At 35.6% G+C, this 20,198-nt stretch overlaps 1 protein-coding gene across 1 annotated transcript in view; it reads left to right on the top strand.

Annotated features, from left to right (window-relative positions):
* The window catches only part of LOC129255448 (tenascin-X-like), a 101,709-nt gene that overhangs the window by 28,819 nt on the left and 52,692 nt on the right, over positions 1-20,198 (top strand). Inside the window, exons 11-23 of the mRNA XM_064097501.1 lie at positions 237-521; positions 1,770-2,060; positions 5,486-5,764; positions 6,104-6,379; positions 7,818-8,129; positions 8,880-9,158; positions 10,067-10,351; positions 12,797-13,093; positions 14,192-14,470; positions 14,746-15,030; positions 15,776-16,066; positions 18,596-18,874; positions 19,051-19,329. Of these exons, the coding sequence (XP_063953571.1) occupies positions 237-521; positions 1,770-2,060; positions 5,486-5,764; positions 6,104-6,379; positions 7,818-8,129; positions 8,880-9,158; positions 10,067-10,351; positions 12,797-13,093; positions 14,192-14,470; positions 14,746-15,030; positions 15,776-16,066; positions 18,596-18,874; positions 19,051-19,329 (3,717 nt within the window). The remainder of the gene's footprint in view (positions 1-236; positions 522-1,769; positions 2,061-5,485; positions 5,765-6,103; positions 6,380-7,817; positions 8,130-8,879; positions 9,159-10,066; positions 10,352-12,796; positions 13,094-14,191; positions 14,471-14,745; positions 15,031-15,775; positions 16,067-18,595; positions 18,875-19,050; positions 19,330-20,198) is intronic.

Below are 20,198 nucleotides of genomic sequence, written 5' to 3'. Positions count from 1 at the left end.
ATTATAGGCAGGAACCATGAGATCATCTGGTGTTTTGTTCATGTCTACATGTATATTGGGATAGCCCTTGATGTAGACATGAGGGGGAAGAGATGATTACAGGTTATTATCAAGAGCCCCTAAGGCAGCATAGACTTGCTCTATCTGATGTTTATGAATAAAAGGAAAACAATCTTAGTAATAGAGTGCAATGCAAGCTGGTTATTACAGTTTCATTATTTTATCTATCATTTTAGGGCGAACAAGACGTCCAAAACGCCCCCAACGCACAAGAGCATCATCATCTAGTCCTGATTCTATTGATGTCACATGGCAAGAACCTGATGATGATAATGTAGATGGATACAGGGTTGATGTTGGAACACCATCTAATCCCCGTTCAAAGTTCTCACAAAGATTGCCTCGGGGAACCACTTCAGTCAATGTTCCAAGATTGGATCCTGATTCAGATTATCAAGTCAGTGTAGTGTCTACCTCACCTTCCGGAGAAAGTGAACCTGTGAGAAAGACAGCAAGCACACGTGAGTACACGTATTGCACCAATAGTATCTTTCTATTTCTTAATTGATATCTTCCTTTAGTAGAGCCATCAGTATAGAAACAGAAATTTGGTGAATTTCATTTGTCATGTGTCCTTATGTATTCAAGAAAAAATATGCCCGTGGTATTTATTTGGACTACTTTCCCTCTAAAAAAAATTCTAGATCATTATATTTTTGTGCCTATCTGCTATTAGTGGTTGCTGGAGGCACTATGTTTTTGGTCATCCATTAGTCTGTCCATCTGTCTGTTCTGTTTTCATTCTTGCAATAGATAAAAAACTGTTTTACAAATCAACTACAACCTTGGTCCAAGTATACATATATGAGTGTCAATGATCTAATTAGTTTCGGGGGTCACAAGATCAAAGGTTGCACAGAGGTTATTAAATCCTGCATAAATTCAATCCTGTAATTTGATGGTTGAAATAGCATCATGTGACCAAACATATTCCAGCTATGACGTTGAAAAAAAATGCCCATCATGAAAATTTGCTATTCTGTGACATCAGTGATGGAATAGCTAGTGCACTATTCTATCATTGACATCACAGATCATGCAAACTCTTGGACTAATAACAAAGAAATGGTAAAATACGGATCAAGTTATTTTATTACATGTAGATTATATTGCTGCATGAAACTGACATGGAGGGTAAGTAAGAATTTATTGATATCGCATTTGAAAAAACAGCTATAAAAAAGTCCTTATTGATGTTTACAAATAAATCTGAAAATAACTTGTAATTCCCTTATTATCCACTGATAGGCCTATACTTGGATGTTTACAGTACATTCTCTCTCTCTCTTTCTTCTATGATTATCATGATTATATTATGGTCTCGGGAGCCCAGCCTTAGAAAGGCCATTGGCCTATGCTGGCTCCCTCATATTCTCATTTATTATCTTGTTAAATGTATCTTTATTTGTATCTAGTGTATTCTTTGATTTGTATGTTGTTTGTTTTTAATGAGAATTCGGAATAAATAAATGAAATGAAATGAATAGAAAAAACCCATTATAATTCTAGTACATACTTTTTATAATATGTTCATACTGCGTCAGGAAAGAAACTGAGGATATTCAGACATTTGTGGCTCTTTACAACCACAGGCCTTTTTATATTCTAGATTAAAGTTAGGTTTCTGTAGCAACTCAACATCATATTGCACAGTAATAAAGGAAGTATGCAAACAATATGTAATGAATATGCAAACTTTTCTTTAATAGAGAGACGTGGTGGTGCATTTACCTCTCCTCCAAATGGCATGCGGGTGAATGAAGAAACCTCATCTGTACGACTTAATTGGGGTCCATCAGGCAGTGATGATATCGAAGGATACACTGTCAACATTGGCACCCCAAACAACCCAACTCAATTTTCTGAAAATGTTCCCAGTACAACTACAAACTTCAGGCAAAAAGGTCTTCGTCCAGATACTCTCTACCAAGCCTCTGTCAAGGCATATGGCCCAGGAGGGGAAAGTGAACCTATGCAACAAGGTTTCAAAACAAAGCCCAGTGAGTACAAACTTTCTCTTTGATTAAATTCTCTAAGTATTTACTTAATTAGAAAGGGTCATGCTACAAACAGTTCCTGAGCCATTCATTATGAAGTTAATTTTCTTTGAATCAGTTTTGTCATATATTGGTAATATATATGGCATGATAACTACAAACTTTAACAAGATTCAAGATTCAACAGATTCAAAGTCTTTAGCTTCAAGGGCTTTTTCTTATATTTACAGCCAACTTCTAAATTCCTGCATGAACTAACATAAATGGAATTGCTTTTATAAATTGAATTAAATATATTTACTGAAATTCCTTTTTTAATTAATTACATCTACAAATAAGAAGATGTTATGCATATACCACTAAGATTTGTGTTGCACTTAAATGCCTAGTTGTGTGCAGTATAAAAGGTATAACCGCATTGGTCAGATCATGCAAAGAGGATGCTAACTACTGCATATTGATCAATTGCGCGTTGTATTTCAGATACGTGTCAGCATTCAAGGACGATCCACGTCTAACGCTCCCCCACCCCTCCTCGACAGCGGCTTTATCCCGGCGGGTGGGGAAATGGTTTTTGGTAAGGTCTGTGTAGCTCAGGAAAAAAGCACCACCTTACCACTGCCGAGCTGGGGGAGGTTAGTTAACACAAAGACCACCGTAAAATAAACGCAAAAGACAAATAAAAGATTTAAATTTCTAATTTGGTTGTTTGTTTATTATATCCAAAATTTATGCTTACACTTCCTTGGCTTTCTCAAAAGTTGGTTTCCTCAAAACCCATTACCATGGTCTACTTTCTACTTTCTAGTATTACCCAAAATACACTGTAAATAATTGTGAGCTCAACATACATGTACATTCACACCATCACTCAAACTGTTAGTAATTTAAGGGAAAGGGTAAAGGGACAAGGGGAAAGAAAAAGTCTTATTGTCCGTGGGCCCTAAGTTTTTAATGTCCTTCGTAGTATTATAGGATTAAATGTTTATAGTTCTAATTATATAGGCCTTTCTATATAAAGAAACTTGTCTACTTAGCTTATTTCTGGATTCTTTCTTGACATTCCTCGCTACGACGTGACAGACGTTTTCTCCATCTCAATCAATCCACTGTCGGTTCACCAGCTCCTTTTCCACAGGTTTCCACCAGGATCATCAAAAATGTTTTCATTCCTCTCTATCACTTGGAATACTTTAACTTGTTGCAGTTCGTTACTGAACTTATTAGCAAAGAAGATACTTCATGTCCAGTTTAAATTTCAAGAACATAATTGGAGGATTTTGAACTGCAGATTATTGCTTCGCCAAATCAGTCTTTCGTTGCTCTCTTTAACACTCAGCAAATCAGAGACACAGACAACAACATTTTAAAAGTTTCTTTCTGTAGCAGGACAAACTTTGATTTAACTTTAACAACAGGTTCTTCAGGAGTCCATTTGGTTACAAAGACAAAGAAAGAAAAGAAAGAAAAAGAAGAGGGGGTGACAAATGCTCTGGGATGTGGATAAAATTTATGCAAGTGCAAAGAGGAAAGGGAAAACGTGGGGTTTTATACTGCATTCACACTCAGCCAAGCTACCTAGCTCACACTAGTCTGCTATGCAGACTCTGAATGGCTCGTGAAGTGGGATCTACACCTGGTTTGCTTAACCAGCCTGAAAGGGCGAGCGAAGCGAGCCATCCAGTAGACCTAGTCTGCTATGCAGACTCCTTGAATCAGCTGTGATACACACACTGCAGATGTGGGTCTACAGTTGTAGACTAAGCTCACACCTCTATTCTAGAAATTTTCGTATTATTTGCTTTTATTTTTCCATCCCATAATAATCTTTTGGTCACATGATCTAACTCCACTGTCACTGTTTTTGATGGACAGGGCAAAACCTATTTCCTGTGGTCAAAATATTTTAATTCAACTCTCAAATTTCTCGTTTTTAAATTCCAAAATCATTCTTACCTCCTGACAGCTTAAGCTCAAAGTCAATTAAATAGTGACAGACCGACACCTGCCTTTATTAAAAATATCAACAAATATATAACTAAAAACTGACAAAAAAAAATTCTCTGTCCAGGACAGTTCAATATTCTCAACCTATCTCTCTATTTGCTCTGCCATTCATTCTCCAAAACCATTTAAAACTGTGAAAAAAAATATTTGTTTGTCGGTCCTATATCCCTTAGGAATCCTTCACCCTCAAATTGCCCTTTTTTCTGGAATTCTGGTGCATTTTGGTGTGTTCACACGCTACATTAATCTCCACTATGCTACACACAGTTAAAGTGAAATCCATGTCATTTTCACCAAACTTTGCACATAGATACTTTAGTACCTGAAAAGTCCAAATATGCAAAAATTAACATGGGTTCATGTGCTTTATGTTTTGCTATAGAGCTCCAAATTTCACCTAAATGGATGTTCTTAAGAATTACGCATTAAAAAGAATTTGTCATTTTTAGACCTCACGTGATCAGTACAATGAGTTTAAAACCTCTATTACTCAGTCAAAATCCATGAAAATTTCATCAAATTTTGCAATATAATAATTGTATCCTTAAGATTGGGAATTTATTCATATTGCTATTTGTTTGTTATTTAAGTTTAACAGCACTGTCAGTTCTCAAAAATGCTGTGAAAGATAATAAAAACCCAATCTAAAAAAATGTGAAATTTTAATAACAAACTTGAGAAGTTCAGTAAATGCTGAACTTTATTCAAAACCCATGCCATTTTCACCAAACTTTGCATAGTTGTAGAAGAAGGTATACCTATGAGGGGCAAACATAAAAATAATAGGGGTTCATGTGCTTGTTTTCAAATTATCAGCACTTTTATTAGAGCAAATTTGTTTTTTAAAACACGAAAATTGTGCCAAATGCTTTGTTTCTATGTGTTGAAAAATTCCAAACCACTCTACCATTTATTCAAACTTAGGGTCATATTTGCTATACTTTGCAGCACTGCAGAGTAAAGATTTTTTAAATTGTAGAGGTATTAAAAAAAGACAATGGTCCATGGAATCATTCCAGTTTATTAGCTTCTTAGAGTGCAGATAATGAGAAAAATCGGTTTATACCTACAACTGATAAATCACCCGTTTATCAATTACGACGTCAGTGTGCAGAGTGTGAAATATGCGCAGATCATGATGCACACAAACATAACTGGAATGTCCTTTAGTAAATCTTTGTGAAATGCCCCCTGGTCTCAAATTGATAAATAAAAATTTAATCTCTGTATTATTCAAATATAATCAAATGGGTGAGGGGTGGTTGAGAACTTGAATAGTGAAATTGTAATTGATTTATTTTGACTTGCATACAGATGTATAGCATCAATTCCTGATTTGAGTAGAAGCATATAATTTTATTTAAGAAAATCATTAAATATGTTGCTCAAAAGTGTTTTTTTTTAACCCTTTATTTACATAGAGCGACCTCGAAGAACAAAGCCCCCTACCAACACCAGAGCAAGAGAAAGGTATGATTCAATAGCAGTCAGCTGGGATGAACCTGATGATCCTAATGTTGATGGATATCGAGTGGAAGTTGGGACACCATCTGAACCTAACCAGGCCTCCTACAATTTCCCTCGTGGAACAACTGATTTCACTATTCCAGACCTTGACCCAGATACTGATTATCAAGTCAACTTATATTCCACCTCACCATCAGGAGACAGTGACCCAGTCACAAGAAGAGGAAGAACAAGTGAGTGATAGTACAGGTTTTGTATCTGTGTACATCTTTATATCTACATGTGTATAGGATACACACTGATGTTTTTAATTGTATGTGTTGATCTTTGACCATATTATATTGCCAGAACTTCAACATGCTTTAACTCATTCAGTCAAATGTAAATATTCAAAATACGTCATCAAGGATTATTTTTTGGGTGAATTCTGTATTTGTTAAATTCTAAAAGTATTGCAGTCAATACTGAATTGAAAACAAGATTGAAGAAAAATCATGTTTTTATTGATTGTTGAGAAGAATTGATATGAGAGAGGAGCAATTTTCATCATAAAAAATATTCTTTATATGCAGGACGCAACCGACGTCCAAAACGCCCAGCTCGTGCTAAGGTGAACCCAAGTTCCAATTCCTTAGACATCAGGTGGGATGAAGCTAAAGGAGACAATGTTGAAGGATACAGGGTGAATGTTGGAACATCAACTAATCCACGTGTGTTCTCAAGAAATGGTATAAGTGATACAAGCATCTCCGTGCCTAATCTAGACCCAGATACAGATTATGAAGTTCAAATAGTGACCAATGCAGCTGGTAGAGAGAGTGAACCATTATTAAAATCAGCCAGGACTAGTAAGTAGTGTTTTTTTTATTGATTATATTGATATTGTTAATGTAACATCTGAGGGCCTGTCAGCTAGCCAGATATCAAATGAGGTAAAGGGTGGATGATTTGATTGTTGGTACTTGAATCTTAACATTCAATTTAAGTTCATATTTTTGCAATATATGAATATCTACATCCTAGCAGAAGATATTAAGAGGGGGCACTTATTTTGGATCTTACTTGTTCTTTTGTACTTTATTATATGAAATTAGGTTTATTGAAATTATTTCCTCCAAGAACTAAAAAAGTTAGATTGACAACTGATTTAGTGCATTGCATATTCATTGCAGCAACTTATTTCATTATAAGGGAGACATATCACTCACACATATATTTAAGGTCCAATTTTTAGTATACTGGCTAGACTGCTATGACAGATAACTTTGTAACCATTGCTCTGCTTGAAACCAAACCTGTGTCATACATGTAGATGCAATAGGGGGACCTTTATGTAATAATGGCATTGGGTTCTTGTATGATAAGGTCAAAGGTCATTTAATTTCAAACATTAAAGTTTACCTGCTAGACTCTCTTATGACTAATAAATGGATAACTGTTGGTCCAGTGACAACCAAACTTGGGTGATAGATGCATTTGGAGTTAACATCATGATACTGTGTGTCACATGATGAGGTCAAATATTACTTAAGGTCATGTGTTGAAGTTTACCTACTAGAGTCCCTTAATAAGTGTACAGCTGTTACCCTTTTTAATACATCTTTCATACTTTTCGTACTTAAAATGCTGCACTTTATTGTCGGAGGTCACATGGTGAGGTCAAAGGCCATTTGAAGTCAGACTATGTTATCCTGCAAGAATTAGATGTAAAGTCAAACTTGGATAGGGATGTATTTGGGGATCAACATTCATCTAATGTATTCATGGTTAGCCAAGATTCAATCTTCCGACTTAATCAGATCGAGTATTGATCTTATTTACTGGGTGCAAGCTAGAAATTTTTTCTGCATTAATTGTTTTGTGTACATTAATGATTATTTCCTTTACTTGCATCATTCCCTCTAGAAAATAAGGAAGGTATGGCTGTTGAAAGTTTCATGGTCAGGCACAATGAAACTTTTATGTTAAATTTTTAATTTGAGTTTGGATTACTTATTTTTGACTCGCTGATTCATTATCAAATGAATGTTGTTTGTTATTTTCCCCTCTCTTTTGCAAAAGATAATTGATGTTAGTTGTTTTGAAAGTCAGCACTGGTCTAATATTGGATCATGTAATACTGGAGAGTCTGCCAGAGGCACCCTTTTGTTGAAGTTGTTCAAAGTAGTAATTGTCTTCAAATAATGGAAAAATAGACATTTGTACAAATTTTATTGTTTCAAATTATAACTAAATGAACAATTTTTGGGCTGTACTTTGGAAGTAAATCATGGTTTATATTAACAGCTGCATCTACAGGTGGTGGAGGATCTGGAGGTGGAGCAGCAAATTCTCCCCCAAATGGGATGCAAATAAGAGAAGGTTCTGATAGAGCAACAGTAAACTGGGAAGCTGCAACCAATGATGTAGATGGTTATATCGTCAACATGGGCACTGAGTCCAACCCAAATCAGTTTACACAACGTGTTCCAAGTAGTGACAGAAGGAGGATAAAGCAAGATGGACTTGATCCAGAAACAGATTATCAAGTTTCTATCAAGTCTTATGATTCAGATGGGGAGAGTCAGCCTATACAACAAGGGTTTAGGACAAGGCCTAGTAAGAAATGAATGGTCCTACCTTTTATAATACTTGTATTGTATTTTTGTGAATGCAGGTGGAAATTGTAACTTTTATCTTTATGGGGGATCAACCCTAACCTTTGATAGGAAGTGATTGATTAGTGAAATTCCATCCTCAATCGATTGTTAGTTTTGCTTAAAAAAATTGTCATTATATGAAACATTGATTTATACAGCACAACTACAATTAAGATGTTACTATGTTACACACCTCGTAGCTAGGGTTTCAATGAGGGGTTGTGATTCATCCCTTTTACAAGCAAAAAGGTAAATGAATATAAAAAAGTAAAAAATGGTTGCTGTTTCTCCCTTGAAAACTGTTTTCCCCATTTTACTTGCATGAACCCCACTGGCTACAGCCTTGTTTTAGTTTACTCTCACTATGCAGGGCTATTTTGGTAGATCAAAAGGGGGGGGGGGTAGGGGATCTCAGCTATCTGATGTACCAAACTATCTTGTTTATTATTAATGTATTCACACTTTTACACCTACAAGATAATTAATTTTCTTCTCATAAACTTTTTGTCTACCTCAAGATTATTTTATAAAGAAAACCGTTCATTCCTACATTTTCTCATTTGATATGGATGTATTAGGGTCTGTTTAAGGTTTTAAATATTCTTACTATTATGATAATTTTTCCAGACAATGCAAAAAATCAATGTAGCAAGGATATTTGCTCTTGGTTCTAAATGAAAAGAAAAATAACTGATATTGTTCATTGTAGCACGCAGTCGCAACCCCCAAGCTCCAACTGGTACCAGAATTGATAGACAATATGATTCATTGGGTGTTACATGGGAAGAACCTGAAGGAGATGATGTTACTGGATACAGGTTGGAAGCTGGACCTCCTTCTAATCCTCGTCAATTTACTAGAGATTATGATCGTGGTACAACAAGTGCAGACATCACAGGATTATCATCAGATACAGATTATCAGGTCAATTTGTATTCTAGATCAAGTTCTGGAAACAGTGAACCTGTAAGGAGAAGAGCTAGAACTAGTGAGTGCCTTCAATATATGATTAGTATGATATCATTAATTTTTTAAGGCTTGCAGAGTGGTTTTCCTTGTGAAGGGTTTACTGCCCTTTTCTAGGGGCTTACCTTACATCATGAGGGATAATTCTCATTCTAATTTTCTTCTCACCTTTTGTTTCTATCTCTGTCTTTCTGCTGTCCAGTGGTTCTCTGTCTTACTCACAAACCACATAAAATAAATAGTTTATTTATAACAAATACATAAATGGCACTAAAGGAACAATAATTTCTCTCAAAATAGTTATATAACACAAAGATATATCTGAATAAAGATGCTTTTTGACAAACAACCTGTATTTTATGTTTTCTTGTATTATTTGCTCTAGAGCATCTTGAGCATCTAATTAGGATGGAAAGTGCACTATATAAATGATGTGCATTATAATCATTATTATTATATTGTTATTATTTTTATTATTATTATTATTATTATTATTATTATTATTATTATTATTATTATTAGTAGTAGTAGTAGTAGTAGTAGTAGTAGTAGTAGTAGTAATAGTAGTAGTAGTAGTAGTAGTAGCAGCAGTAGTAACAGCAGCAGCAGTCGTAGTTATTATTATTATTAGTCGTAGTAGTAGTAGTAGTAGTAGTAGTAGTAGTAGTAGTAGTAGAAGTAGTAGTAGTAGTAGTAGTAGTAAGAATTGTGGCATTAACTCAGCAGAGTAGTTTGCCACAAAGTTGTGCTGTAACACATAAACTGGTGTAAGAATATATATTTGATTAGAAATCATATATATTTTTGTACTTTTGGAGCTTTATCTATATATTTACAGCCTAATTGTAATTACATGCATAAATGAGTATAATTAGGTAATAATAATAAATTTGAATAATTTTTTAATATGTAATTCTTAAATTCATGTAGGATCAATGCCACGTCCTCAACGTCCTCAACGCATGAGAACAAATTCACCAAGTCCTGATACTATTGATGTCAACTGGGAACAGCCAAATGATAACAATATTAATGGATACAGAGTAGATGTTGGAACACCAACTGATCCACGTCGAGATTTCTCAAGGCGCTACCCTGCTGGAACATCAAGTGCCTCTATTCCAAACCTCAGACCAGACTCTGAATACCAAGTCAGTGTAGTGTCTACTTCACCATCCGGAGAGAGTGAACCTGAAAGAAGATCTGTGAAAACACGTAAGTTTGCTATTACCTTTTCTTTCTGTGAGGTTGTTGCAAAGAATAACAAAGTGTCTCTTGATTTAAACTTGAATTTATTTACTTCTAATTTGTATTTGCTTTGAATCGTGCTGTTGTTTTTTAACTGTTGATATTTATATTATAATGGATGGTTCAGAATGGAATACCAAATATGTTCCAAGAGTTACGGCAAATATTCCACGAATCGAACATGAGTGGAATTCTGGTATTCCATGAAATAATATACAAATATACAGGGATTGAAAAAGTATAGTGGAAATATTTTTATCCGAGGTTGGTTCGGCAATTACTATAGTAACATTGCCAGACAAACCGAGGATAAACTATTTCCACTACACTTTTTAAAGAAATGCCCAGTATATTTGTTTTATATCCCTTCCATTATTATTCAAGTTTGAACCAAAAGTATTGGTAATCTAGCCCAAATTGGCCTTTCTCCATGATCTGGACAAAATCTAGATCGGCTTAGCTATAATTTAAGCAAAATTGGCTCAGCTAGCCAGTTCCTGAATAGACTGTGCGCGGCTACCGTTGGCTCCCAGCTCAGGGTGGTTTGGTGTTGCGCGGCATGGCAGCTGTACTAGTGAGATGGATCTTATAATAATTCCATTTACCGGTTGTGAATTAACCTTGCTGAACTAAAATCAAGCAGCTGCCGGAATCATCCAATGATCAAATGATGGTCATTATTAATTTTATTTTCAGCATACAGATTCATTGTAAATAAGCAAGACGCGATTTCACATTGATATTTATTTATCAGACAGTTTGTGGTTCAGCTAGCATGCATTTTTACCTGTGTTGATTGCCTAGCGCTTAGCGGCGGACCCCTGATAAAGCTTCTGCGCCGTTGCATCACTAGACTTGCTCGGTGCCGGTGGAGGCAGTCCGTCGTGCACTTGAGGGATTGCGTGGTTTTTAGTCGGACGCAAAATAGTAAAAAAACTATTCTACTCTGACGTCACAAACTATTTTGATCTCCGATGATTTTCATTTTTCAGGTGAAATTATGATTATAGTCATGTGAAGGGCTCTTGACCAATCAAATAGCAACAAATTTTCGGTAAGGGATATAAAGTCATCTAAAATCTCTCCAACCCTTCACACACCCCCCCCCCCCCCCAAAAAAGGGAAAGTTTTGATTTAGCAAGTCATGTCACAACAATCAGTTAATATGGCCTCACTTCTAGGGACAGTGATTTTCCGCGATCGCGGAAAACGTACGGAATTCACGGAAAGGGGCTTTTGAAACAGAAAGTGGCATTTTAAATGGAAAATCACAGAAAACATGTTTTTCCTCAAAATACACAGAACAGCAACAGAAATTACAAAAAAATCTCAACAAATATGAATATTAAATGGCCACAAGACCCCAGAAAACACGATCTTACTTCGCTACAATCATGACAATTCACACATCGTGACTGCACTCGACTTCATCACACTCGATCGTACCCCCCTCGCGCCCTTACCATATACCCTGCCTTGGCTGGGTGCGGGCCAGGCGGAGTTGAGCTTATCGAAAACATACACGCACATATCGTTTGATTTCAACAACACGGTCGTGTGTTGCTGCCCTCTATGTTCGAAGATGTAATAGCACAATATCGAGGTCTTGAAATCTAAAATGGCAAATAACCGAAAATCGTTGACTGCTGAAAACGATGTCCAAATACCCCCAAAATTATCGCTAAAATTTCATTTAACCGTAAAATGATGCTAATAATGTGAAAGGTGAGGATGTATTCATGTTAAATCTGTTTGTCAAAATATTTTGTGTAGGGCCTGCATAGATCCGATTAGAACAGATTATACTGCATTGTTGGTACAGTGGCAGATACAAATTTTGACCAGCGCGAGTGTCGTGATATTGCTATTCAATGTGTAAACGGAATTGTCACTTTTTCATGTTCACAAAGTCTATGGGGAAACGGAATTTCCATTTTCTGACATGCTGAAACGGAATTTAAGATTTTCTGAAACGGAAAAGGCAATTTTTTTAAACGGAAAATCACTGTCCCTACACTTCATAAGGTCATCGTAAAAATGTGACTTAAATGTAGTTCAATATGACATCTAGTATCATTGTGCTCTATGCTGCGTATCGGATTGCATTCATTGTTGTACGCGTTGTCTATTTCGCGCATTCGCGCCTGTGGACGAGACTGTTGAATAATATATTGAACAGCAAATTTTGTACAGGAGCCTATGGGATATTTTTCGGATTTTGAACAGGCAATTGATGCAGACCAAAATACATGTTTTAATGCATCGCTAAAACACTCTATATAGATAATAATTATTCTATAGATGATGTTTAATCATTCCGTTTAATTTTTTAGTTTGCCTAATACTTTTTTTGTGAAATATGCCCTTATTGATTTGTTCCTTTTGTATGTTAATTAACCCATTAATTCACAGAAAATGATGGTGCAAGAAGCGGTCCAACCCGTCCAAATGGCATGAGAGTAAGGGAAGGTATAAATTCAGCAACAGTTGATTGGGAACCTGCATCCAATGATGTAGATGGTTATATTGTCAATATGGGCCCTGAGTCTGAACCAGATCGGTTTACGCAACGTGTTCCAAGTACAGAGAGGAGGCGGTTTAGACAAGATGGACTTGATCCAGATACAGATTATCTTGTTTCTGTCAAGTCTTATGATGATCAAAACAGGGAAAGTGAAGCCATTCAAAGGGGCTTCAGAACAAGACCTGGTAAGTTTTTTAAAGAAAAACAAATGGTAGTTTTTTTTATTTGAATGATTTTCCAAATATATGAAATATGACTCTAATCGGCTAACCCTCTGTTAGATTGTATAATTTTATTATTATTATATCAATATGTTCATAAGGAAGATTGATTATCATTGGCATATTGAAAGCTAAAAAAGACCATCAAGAGACAATCATGTGAATTGAATTTTTAATCTTTCCTGACTTACAAGGAAAATCATTCATACTTCTGTACCTAGCATTATGATTTTGAATCACGGTAAGCATTAATTGTCCTCCTTTACCATATAATCTTCAAAATTTCTGTCATATAAAGGTGACTTTTAGGCCAATTAATGCACACCTAACGATTGGTCTGATGCAAATATTGAGACATGGAACATGTTGCTTTTTAAAGTTCTAAATCATTGTACAAATACTTATCTTCAAGTCTATGACTATGCTACAATTATATCCTTAGAGTAAAAGCAAATTGAATATCTAGTCGTAATGACATCATAGCAACAGTACGACTGGCTACATTTAAAACCAATTTGGTCTTTACTCCAAAATAAAGGCTTGCAATCATAAAAAATCATAGTTTTCTGCAGTAAATTTGAACCTGCAAAGAAAATACTTCTTAATCACTAGAGGATATTCATTTGTCTCGCAATCTACTATGGTCAACAAGGAAATTTGTGATCCCTCTCTCAAAAAGTGTTCACTAGCTTACAAGTTCACGAGCTTTCGAGTGCCGCTGCAACTCTTTATCAAGTGACGAAAATTATCTGATAACGTAGTCTATTTATACTAATCCCCAGGACTGTACGCACGAACGCGGGAATAATAGGTGGGCACTGATCCGTTGTGTGATTGGTCGGGCGTTTCACCAATCAGTGCGTCGATGTACGGTGCGCCGGTGATCCGTATATGCAAAATACTTCTTATTAAAATTTTCAGAAAATATGCAAAATGCAATTTCCCAAAATTGGATCGTGGACCAGTCGTAAGGTGTGCTGAGGCCTTTATAAGCATAGATTTCAAATTAGAATTTGATATGTATTGCAAAATAACATGAATGTTTGATGTTAATTCTTTTAGAACGACCTCAAAGGATCAAGTCCCCAACAGGTGTGCAAACAAATCCAAGATATGATTCTATGGCAGTCCAATGGGAGGAACCCGAGGATGAAAATGTTGATGGATACAGACTGGAAGTTGGAACACCCTCTGATCCTCGCCAGTTTGTAAGAGAATATGATCGTGGTACAACGGTTGCCACTGTTCCTGACCTAGACCCAGAAACAGATTATCAGATAAATCTAGTTTCTACATCTGAATCTGAAGATAGTGAGCCTGTAAGGAGGAGAGCTAGAACAAGTATGTCTTACAGTCATTTTTTTTAATTTGTTGAAGCTTAAAAGTGCGACCTAGATGTAGATGATTATCTTGTTGTGTCAACATCCTGTTAATGCATTTAACCAAAACCTGAACATGCCTGAATATTCTTATTGTTTTAACATTATTTGACAATTATGGTTTAGCTTTCAAAATGTGAAAGACTTGTCAATTTGCAAATATAACAAGTTTTTAGAAGTGATATTGAATAAAGATATTTTTGTATCATCATCTGTATAATATTCTATTCATTTTAGGGCGAACAAGACGTCCAAAACGCCCCCAACGTACAAGAGCATCATCTTCTAGTCCTGATTCTATCGATGTCACATGGCAAGAACCTGATGATGATAATGTAGATGGATATAGGGTTGATGTTGGAACACCATCTAATCCTCGTTCAAAGTTCTCACAAAGATTGCCTCGGGGAACCACTGCAGTCAATGTTCCAAGATTGGATGAAGACACTGAATATCAAGTCAGTGTAGTGTCCACCTCACCAACAGGAGAGAGTGAACCTGTCAGAAAGTCTGTTAAAACACGTAAGTGTCATGTTCCTGCCTATAACTTCAAGGCTGTAAATCTTAAAGAATACAATTCATGCTTTGAATCTGTAAATGTATGTCATATAACTGAAACAGATAATTGTTCATAAATGTATTTAGCAGATTGAGTATTTTAATAAAAATCTCTCTTTCAGGGTTATTGATTCCAAACTGATTTTTATGTCCCCGCAGACCAAGTCCAGAGGGGGCATTAAGCATTGCCCCTGTCTGTCCGTCCTTCCTTCCGTCTATCCCCCCACTTGGTTTCCTTGCAAATAACTTCCAAAATATTTAATGGATTAAAAATGTTTGGTGTCTGGGTAAATGACACCAAAATACAGGCTAAGTTTGAATTCGGAATCCACAGGTCAAAAAATTGATGAGACAGCAAGACCACATTTCCATATGACACAATGAAGTTAGGGATAATCCACATCAAATGACCTGACTGTCATATCTTCTGTCAGGGATTATTATGGAAAGGGTGAGTCTTTAGGTCAAAGGTCTAAATTTGTTCATTATATATATGCATATTGGTTTCTGCACAATATTAAGTTCAACCATATTGAATGAATTTCTGATCGCGTTAAGCTGGGGCAACTGTGTCCTTTGGACATGTCAAATTTCTAGTTTTACATTATGCTATATTTTTCCTACATCTGTACCTACATGTGAATATTGAACGATTGGATGTTTTAAAATAGTATTTTCTACGAAATAAAAATTGCCTTGAATTTTTCAGGAAGTCGCCGCCCCAGAACGGTCTCACCTCCAAATGGCATACAAATTGATGAAGAAGCCTCTTCTGCACGACTTAATTGGGGTCCATCAGGCAGTGATGATATCGAAGGATACACTGTCAACATTGGCACCCCAAACAACCCAACTGAATTCTCTGAAAATGTTCCCAGCACAACCACAAGTTTCAGGCAAAAAGGTCTTCGTCCAAATACTTTTTACCAAGCTTCTGTTAAGGCTCGTGGCCCAGGTGGGGAAAGTGAACCATTACAGCAACATTTCAAAACAAGGCCTAGTGAGTATCAAATATCATATGGAATAACAAATTAAGATGGTTCTTAAATACTGTGATTACTCTTCTGGCATGTAGTGTAATCCTGACATGCACCAATGTGCATTTAGTTTACTTCAATAACAAAGGAACCAAATGATACTAGTTGCATCCCTTATGTTTCATCCATAATTCCAAAGGTCTTATGACCTCTTGGACAGGGAAAGATGGCATGAATATATCGGTCTTGGGGACTTTTCAGATATCACTAAACTAGGATATTTTCCTCATGCACTTGAACAAGGACAAAGGATATGAATGCTAGAGAAATTATAAAATCATATATTATAATTTGGAAGCGTCTACTAACCTTGATACTTGTGAGGAATTTCAGAGTGATTCTGGAAATGCATAATGTTTGTAGATATAAAGCCAATATCCTGATCAAAATTATAGATTTATTTTTTTCTTGTTTAAAGCTAAAATATTCAGAAAACAAGCAGTTTTCTTTATTTTTTGCTGATTGCATTAGTAGCATATCTAAAGTGATTGAATTTCTCATGATGTATTAGCTTTCAAATCTGGTGTAAGTTCGGTGAATTATTCTATAGGTTAGCATCCTTTGAAAATCATTTAAATGCTTATGAAAAACCTTAGCCAATTTAAAAAAAATGTCAGTGACTGAGCAAGCTTACCAGGAAAAAACCCTTTTGCATTTTATTAATGATGTCGGTTGCTCATTGGACTAATACTAATTTATGAATTTCAGGTCACACAGGTGTCCACTAAAAAGTGGTATGGATAGCTGGGCACAAAAAATACAAGAAATTGATACCTTTTGCTTTTCACTGACATAATAAATGAGCTAATTGTAGTGTTTGATCAGTGATCAAACTTAATAGTTTGACCAGGGCCCCATCTTACAAAGAGTTATGATTGACCCAACCTTAAACTATATGGAAATCAATCAATGTCATAATTGATTCTACAGGAAATTTGCACAATTTCCTTTGTAAACAAAGAGAAGCACACTGAATATTTAAGAAAACAATGGATGTATGATTATATATCATATCTAGAAAATATTGCAAACAAACAGCATTTTAGATTGTGACGTTTGTGGCTTTCCATAGTTGATCGGATCAAAGGTAACTCTTTGTAAGACGGAGCCCAGAACTAGATAATAGGCCTATTGTATAGTGAAATAGGATTCCCTTCTGTCATGAGCCAGACATCACTAAATTGCATGTTCCTAATGTCCAGAGCTGCTAACTTACCAAATAATACTCTTTGTTATAAAAATATAACAGGAATATGAAATAAGAAAGGAAAATAAAACAAGTATGAATTCGAGATGAAAAGAAAAAGAGGGGCGAAAGAGCTTCTTCCTTACATACACACATAATATTGTATGTAAATACATTTGCAAGTGCTGATGTGCTATCATATGCACTTAAGTGAGTGTTGAGTGTGATATGAGTTGCTTGATATTTGTGTGTATATGTGCTACAGTAGAGGTTTGTTGAAACCCTGCTAGAAGTTTCGGCAGGTGGTGATATTGGATGACAGTGGTATGAAAATTTTAAAAGTGAAAATAGGTCAATTGAGAGAAATACTTGATTCAACATACCAATAACTAATATGCTCTTCTAAAGATTAGCAGCTCTGCATTTCTACGTTGTCAAGTCTTGACAACTGTTCAGTTGTTAACCAAAATAAATGTCTCACTCTGTAAAGAAACCATTCAAATTCATACAGCATCCACTACAAACAAATATGACCCAACTATTTCATCTATATTCATATAGGTTGTGGATGTAAAACTTCATATTCTAAATTCTAAAATCAGTATCTGCCAAGGAGCTTTATCTTGATGTTGAACATTCTGAACTATTCTTCAAAGATTTTTCTTGAGTGATCAATAGAGAGGTTTGAAAAGAGTACCAGATATTTCACAGTGTAATTTATGTTTTTTATGACTTTTCTCTCTTACTTCATTATCAAAATTTGGTATTTTCCTTTGCATTAAGTATTTCCACTTTGATGATTAAAATTGCCATTAATGCTTTTCATACATGATATAAAATCCTGGATAACCCTTGTCAGCAAGACTGAGTTTGATAGTTTTCGAGTGGTAATGAAAGCAACTGTGATCTGTGTTTTGACTTCTAATATGGTATCCTGTCTACTAATATCCTGACTAACCATAACTGGAGTGATATGCAGATATTCAGAGTGAAAGACAGCAATGGTAAGAGCAATGTATTATCAATTCTTCTATTGAATTATTTTGTACAATTCTTTTGACTTCAAATTTCTAATAATTTCATGGGATTTCTTTCACAAGCATTAACTTAACTCTTCTGATTCAATTCAGTAATATTCTTTTTGAATATTTAAAAATACGTAGTGTTAGATTTAAGACAGTGTGGAGATATACCTCAAAAGAGCTTTTTATGTAAGGAATCATCCATTTTGATCAATATTTTGAGGGAAGAATTTTTTTCTATTTTAGATGGTAGAAATGTTAATTTATATATTTTTTGTTTATAGGTCAAAGTCGAGGTCCTTCACCTCCTACAAGCACTAGAGCAAGAGAACGATATGATTCGATAGCAGTCAGCTGGGATGAACCTGAGGATCCTAATGTCAATGGATATCGAGTGGAAGTTGGGACACCATCTGAACCTAACCAGGCCTCCTACAATTTCCCTCGTGGAACAACAGATTTCACCATTCCAGACCTTGACCCAGATACTGATTATCAAGTCAACTTATATTCCACCTCACCATCAGGAGACAGTGACCCAGTCACAAGAAGAGGAAGAACAAGTAATCATCCTGAATTCTTGGATTTTTTTTCAGAGATTATAAGTCTGTTATTTTCATGGGATCAATATACTGAATTACAAATTATTTGTCTACTTAAATTTCATCATGTCATATTTTTTTGTAAAGTTAATTTCTCTTGTGAAATTAAGTGTGGTTTATATTTCCTTACTTTGTAGGAAAGAATCGACGTCCAAAACGTCCACCTCGTGCTAAAGTGAGCCCTGGTTCTGATTCTCTGATGTTAAGATGGGATGAACCACAAGGAGATAATATCGATGGATACAGAGTAGATATTGGAACTCCTTCTAATCCAAGACAGTTTACACGACGATTTGATCGCGGACAAAGCCAGCACTCGTTCTCAGGTCTATCCCCAGGAACCGATTACCAGGTCAAAGTAGTATCCCTTGCAGGAGATGAAGAAAGTGAACCATTAACAAAGGCTGCAAGGACAAGTGAGTGTACATTTCAAAATGAAAAATATAAAGATTTGAATGAAAGAAATTTATTTTTGTGTCGCCTGAACAAAGCTCAGTAGAGACCTAGTAATCACTTTTCCTGATGGTCCGTTAGTCTGTTCCAAAATGTTAAAGTTTTTGTTCAACCTGCTCTTATTTCTTTTTTTCTGCATCAATTATGTTGATACTTGGTTCATATGATCCTTTGGTAATACCGCATGTGTGTCCAGGAGGATGATAAGGTAAAAAGATCATAAGTGCATATTTTATCGATTTCGATATCAGGCAAGACTTGTGGTTCGTGACCCACCTCGTTTATGTTAATTAGTGATGTTGAAACAAATTTTAATTGAGTGTATGTGTACTTATCCATGGTGAAAAACGAGGTCACACACACACAAACTTCACAGTTGGACTGAGAATGCATAGCGCACCAAGAACATCCTCATTACAAGGACCCATGTAAAATGGTCCCATTTTATATCTCCTTGCATATAGGGCTACATTTAAAAGAGTCCTTGATTGCCTTGTGATGTCTCTGATTTTGTAGAAACATTTCCATGGGGTTAGTAACATTTCCTATGGCATCTGCAATATCTAAGACATATAGGAGCTTCCGTAGGCCTGGGCTGGAAACTACCAGGAGCCAATTTTAGGGTCCCATCTGTTACAACATTGCGGCAATCTTCTCGCCATTTATATAGAGATATAGCTTTTCACAATTTTTTCAGAGTAACCTCCATTCACAAGCCTGCATTCAATTTTTTTTCAGATTTACTCTCCCATTTAAGTATGTGTGTGTGTCTATATGAATGTGTGCATTTTGAAATGTAAAGGCCCCAAGAATGTATTCTGAGGGACTTCTC

This window comes from Lytechinus pictus, chromosome 3, assembly GCF_037042905.1.
Source record: "Lytechinus pictus isolate F3 Inbred chromosome 3, Lp3.0, whole genome shotgun sequence".
NCBI lineage: Eukaryota > Metazoa > Echinodermata > Echinoidea > Temnopleuroida > Toxopneustidae > Lytechinus > Lytechinus pictus.
Note: the sequence above shows the minus strand (reverse complement) of the source record. Positions and strands in the feature narration are given on the sequence as shown.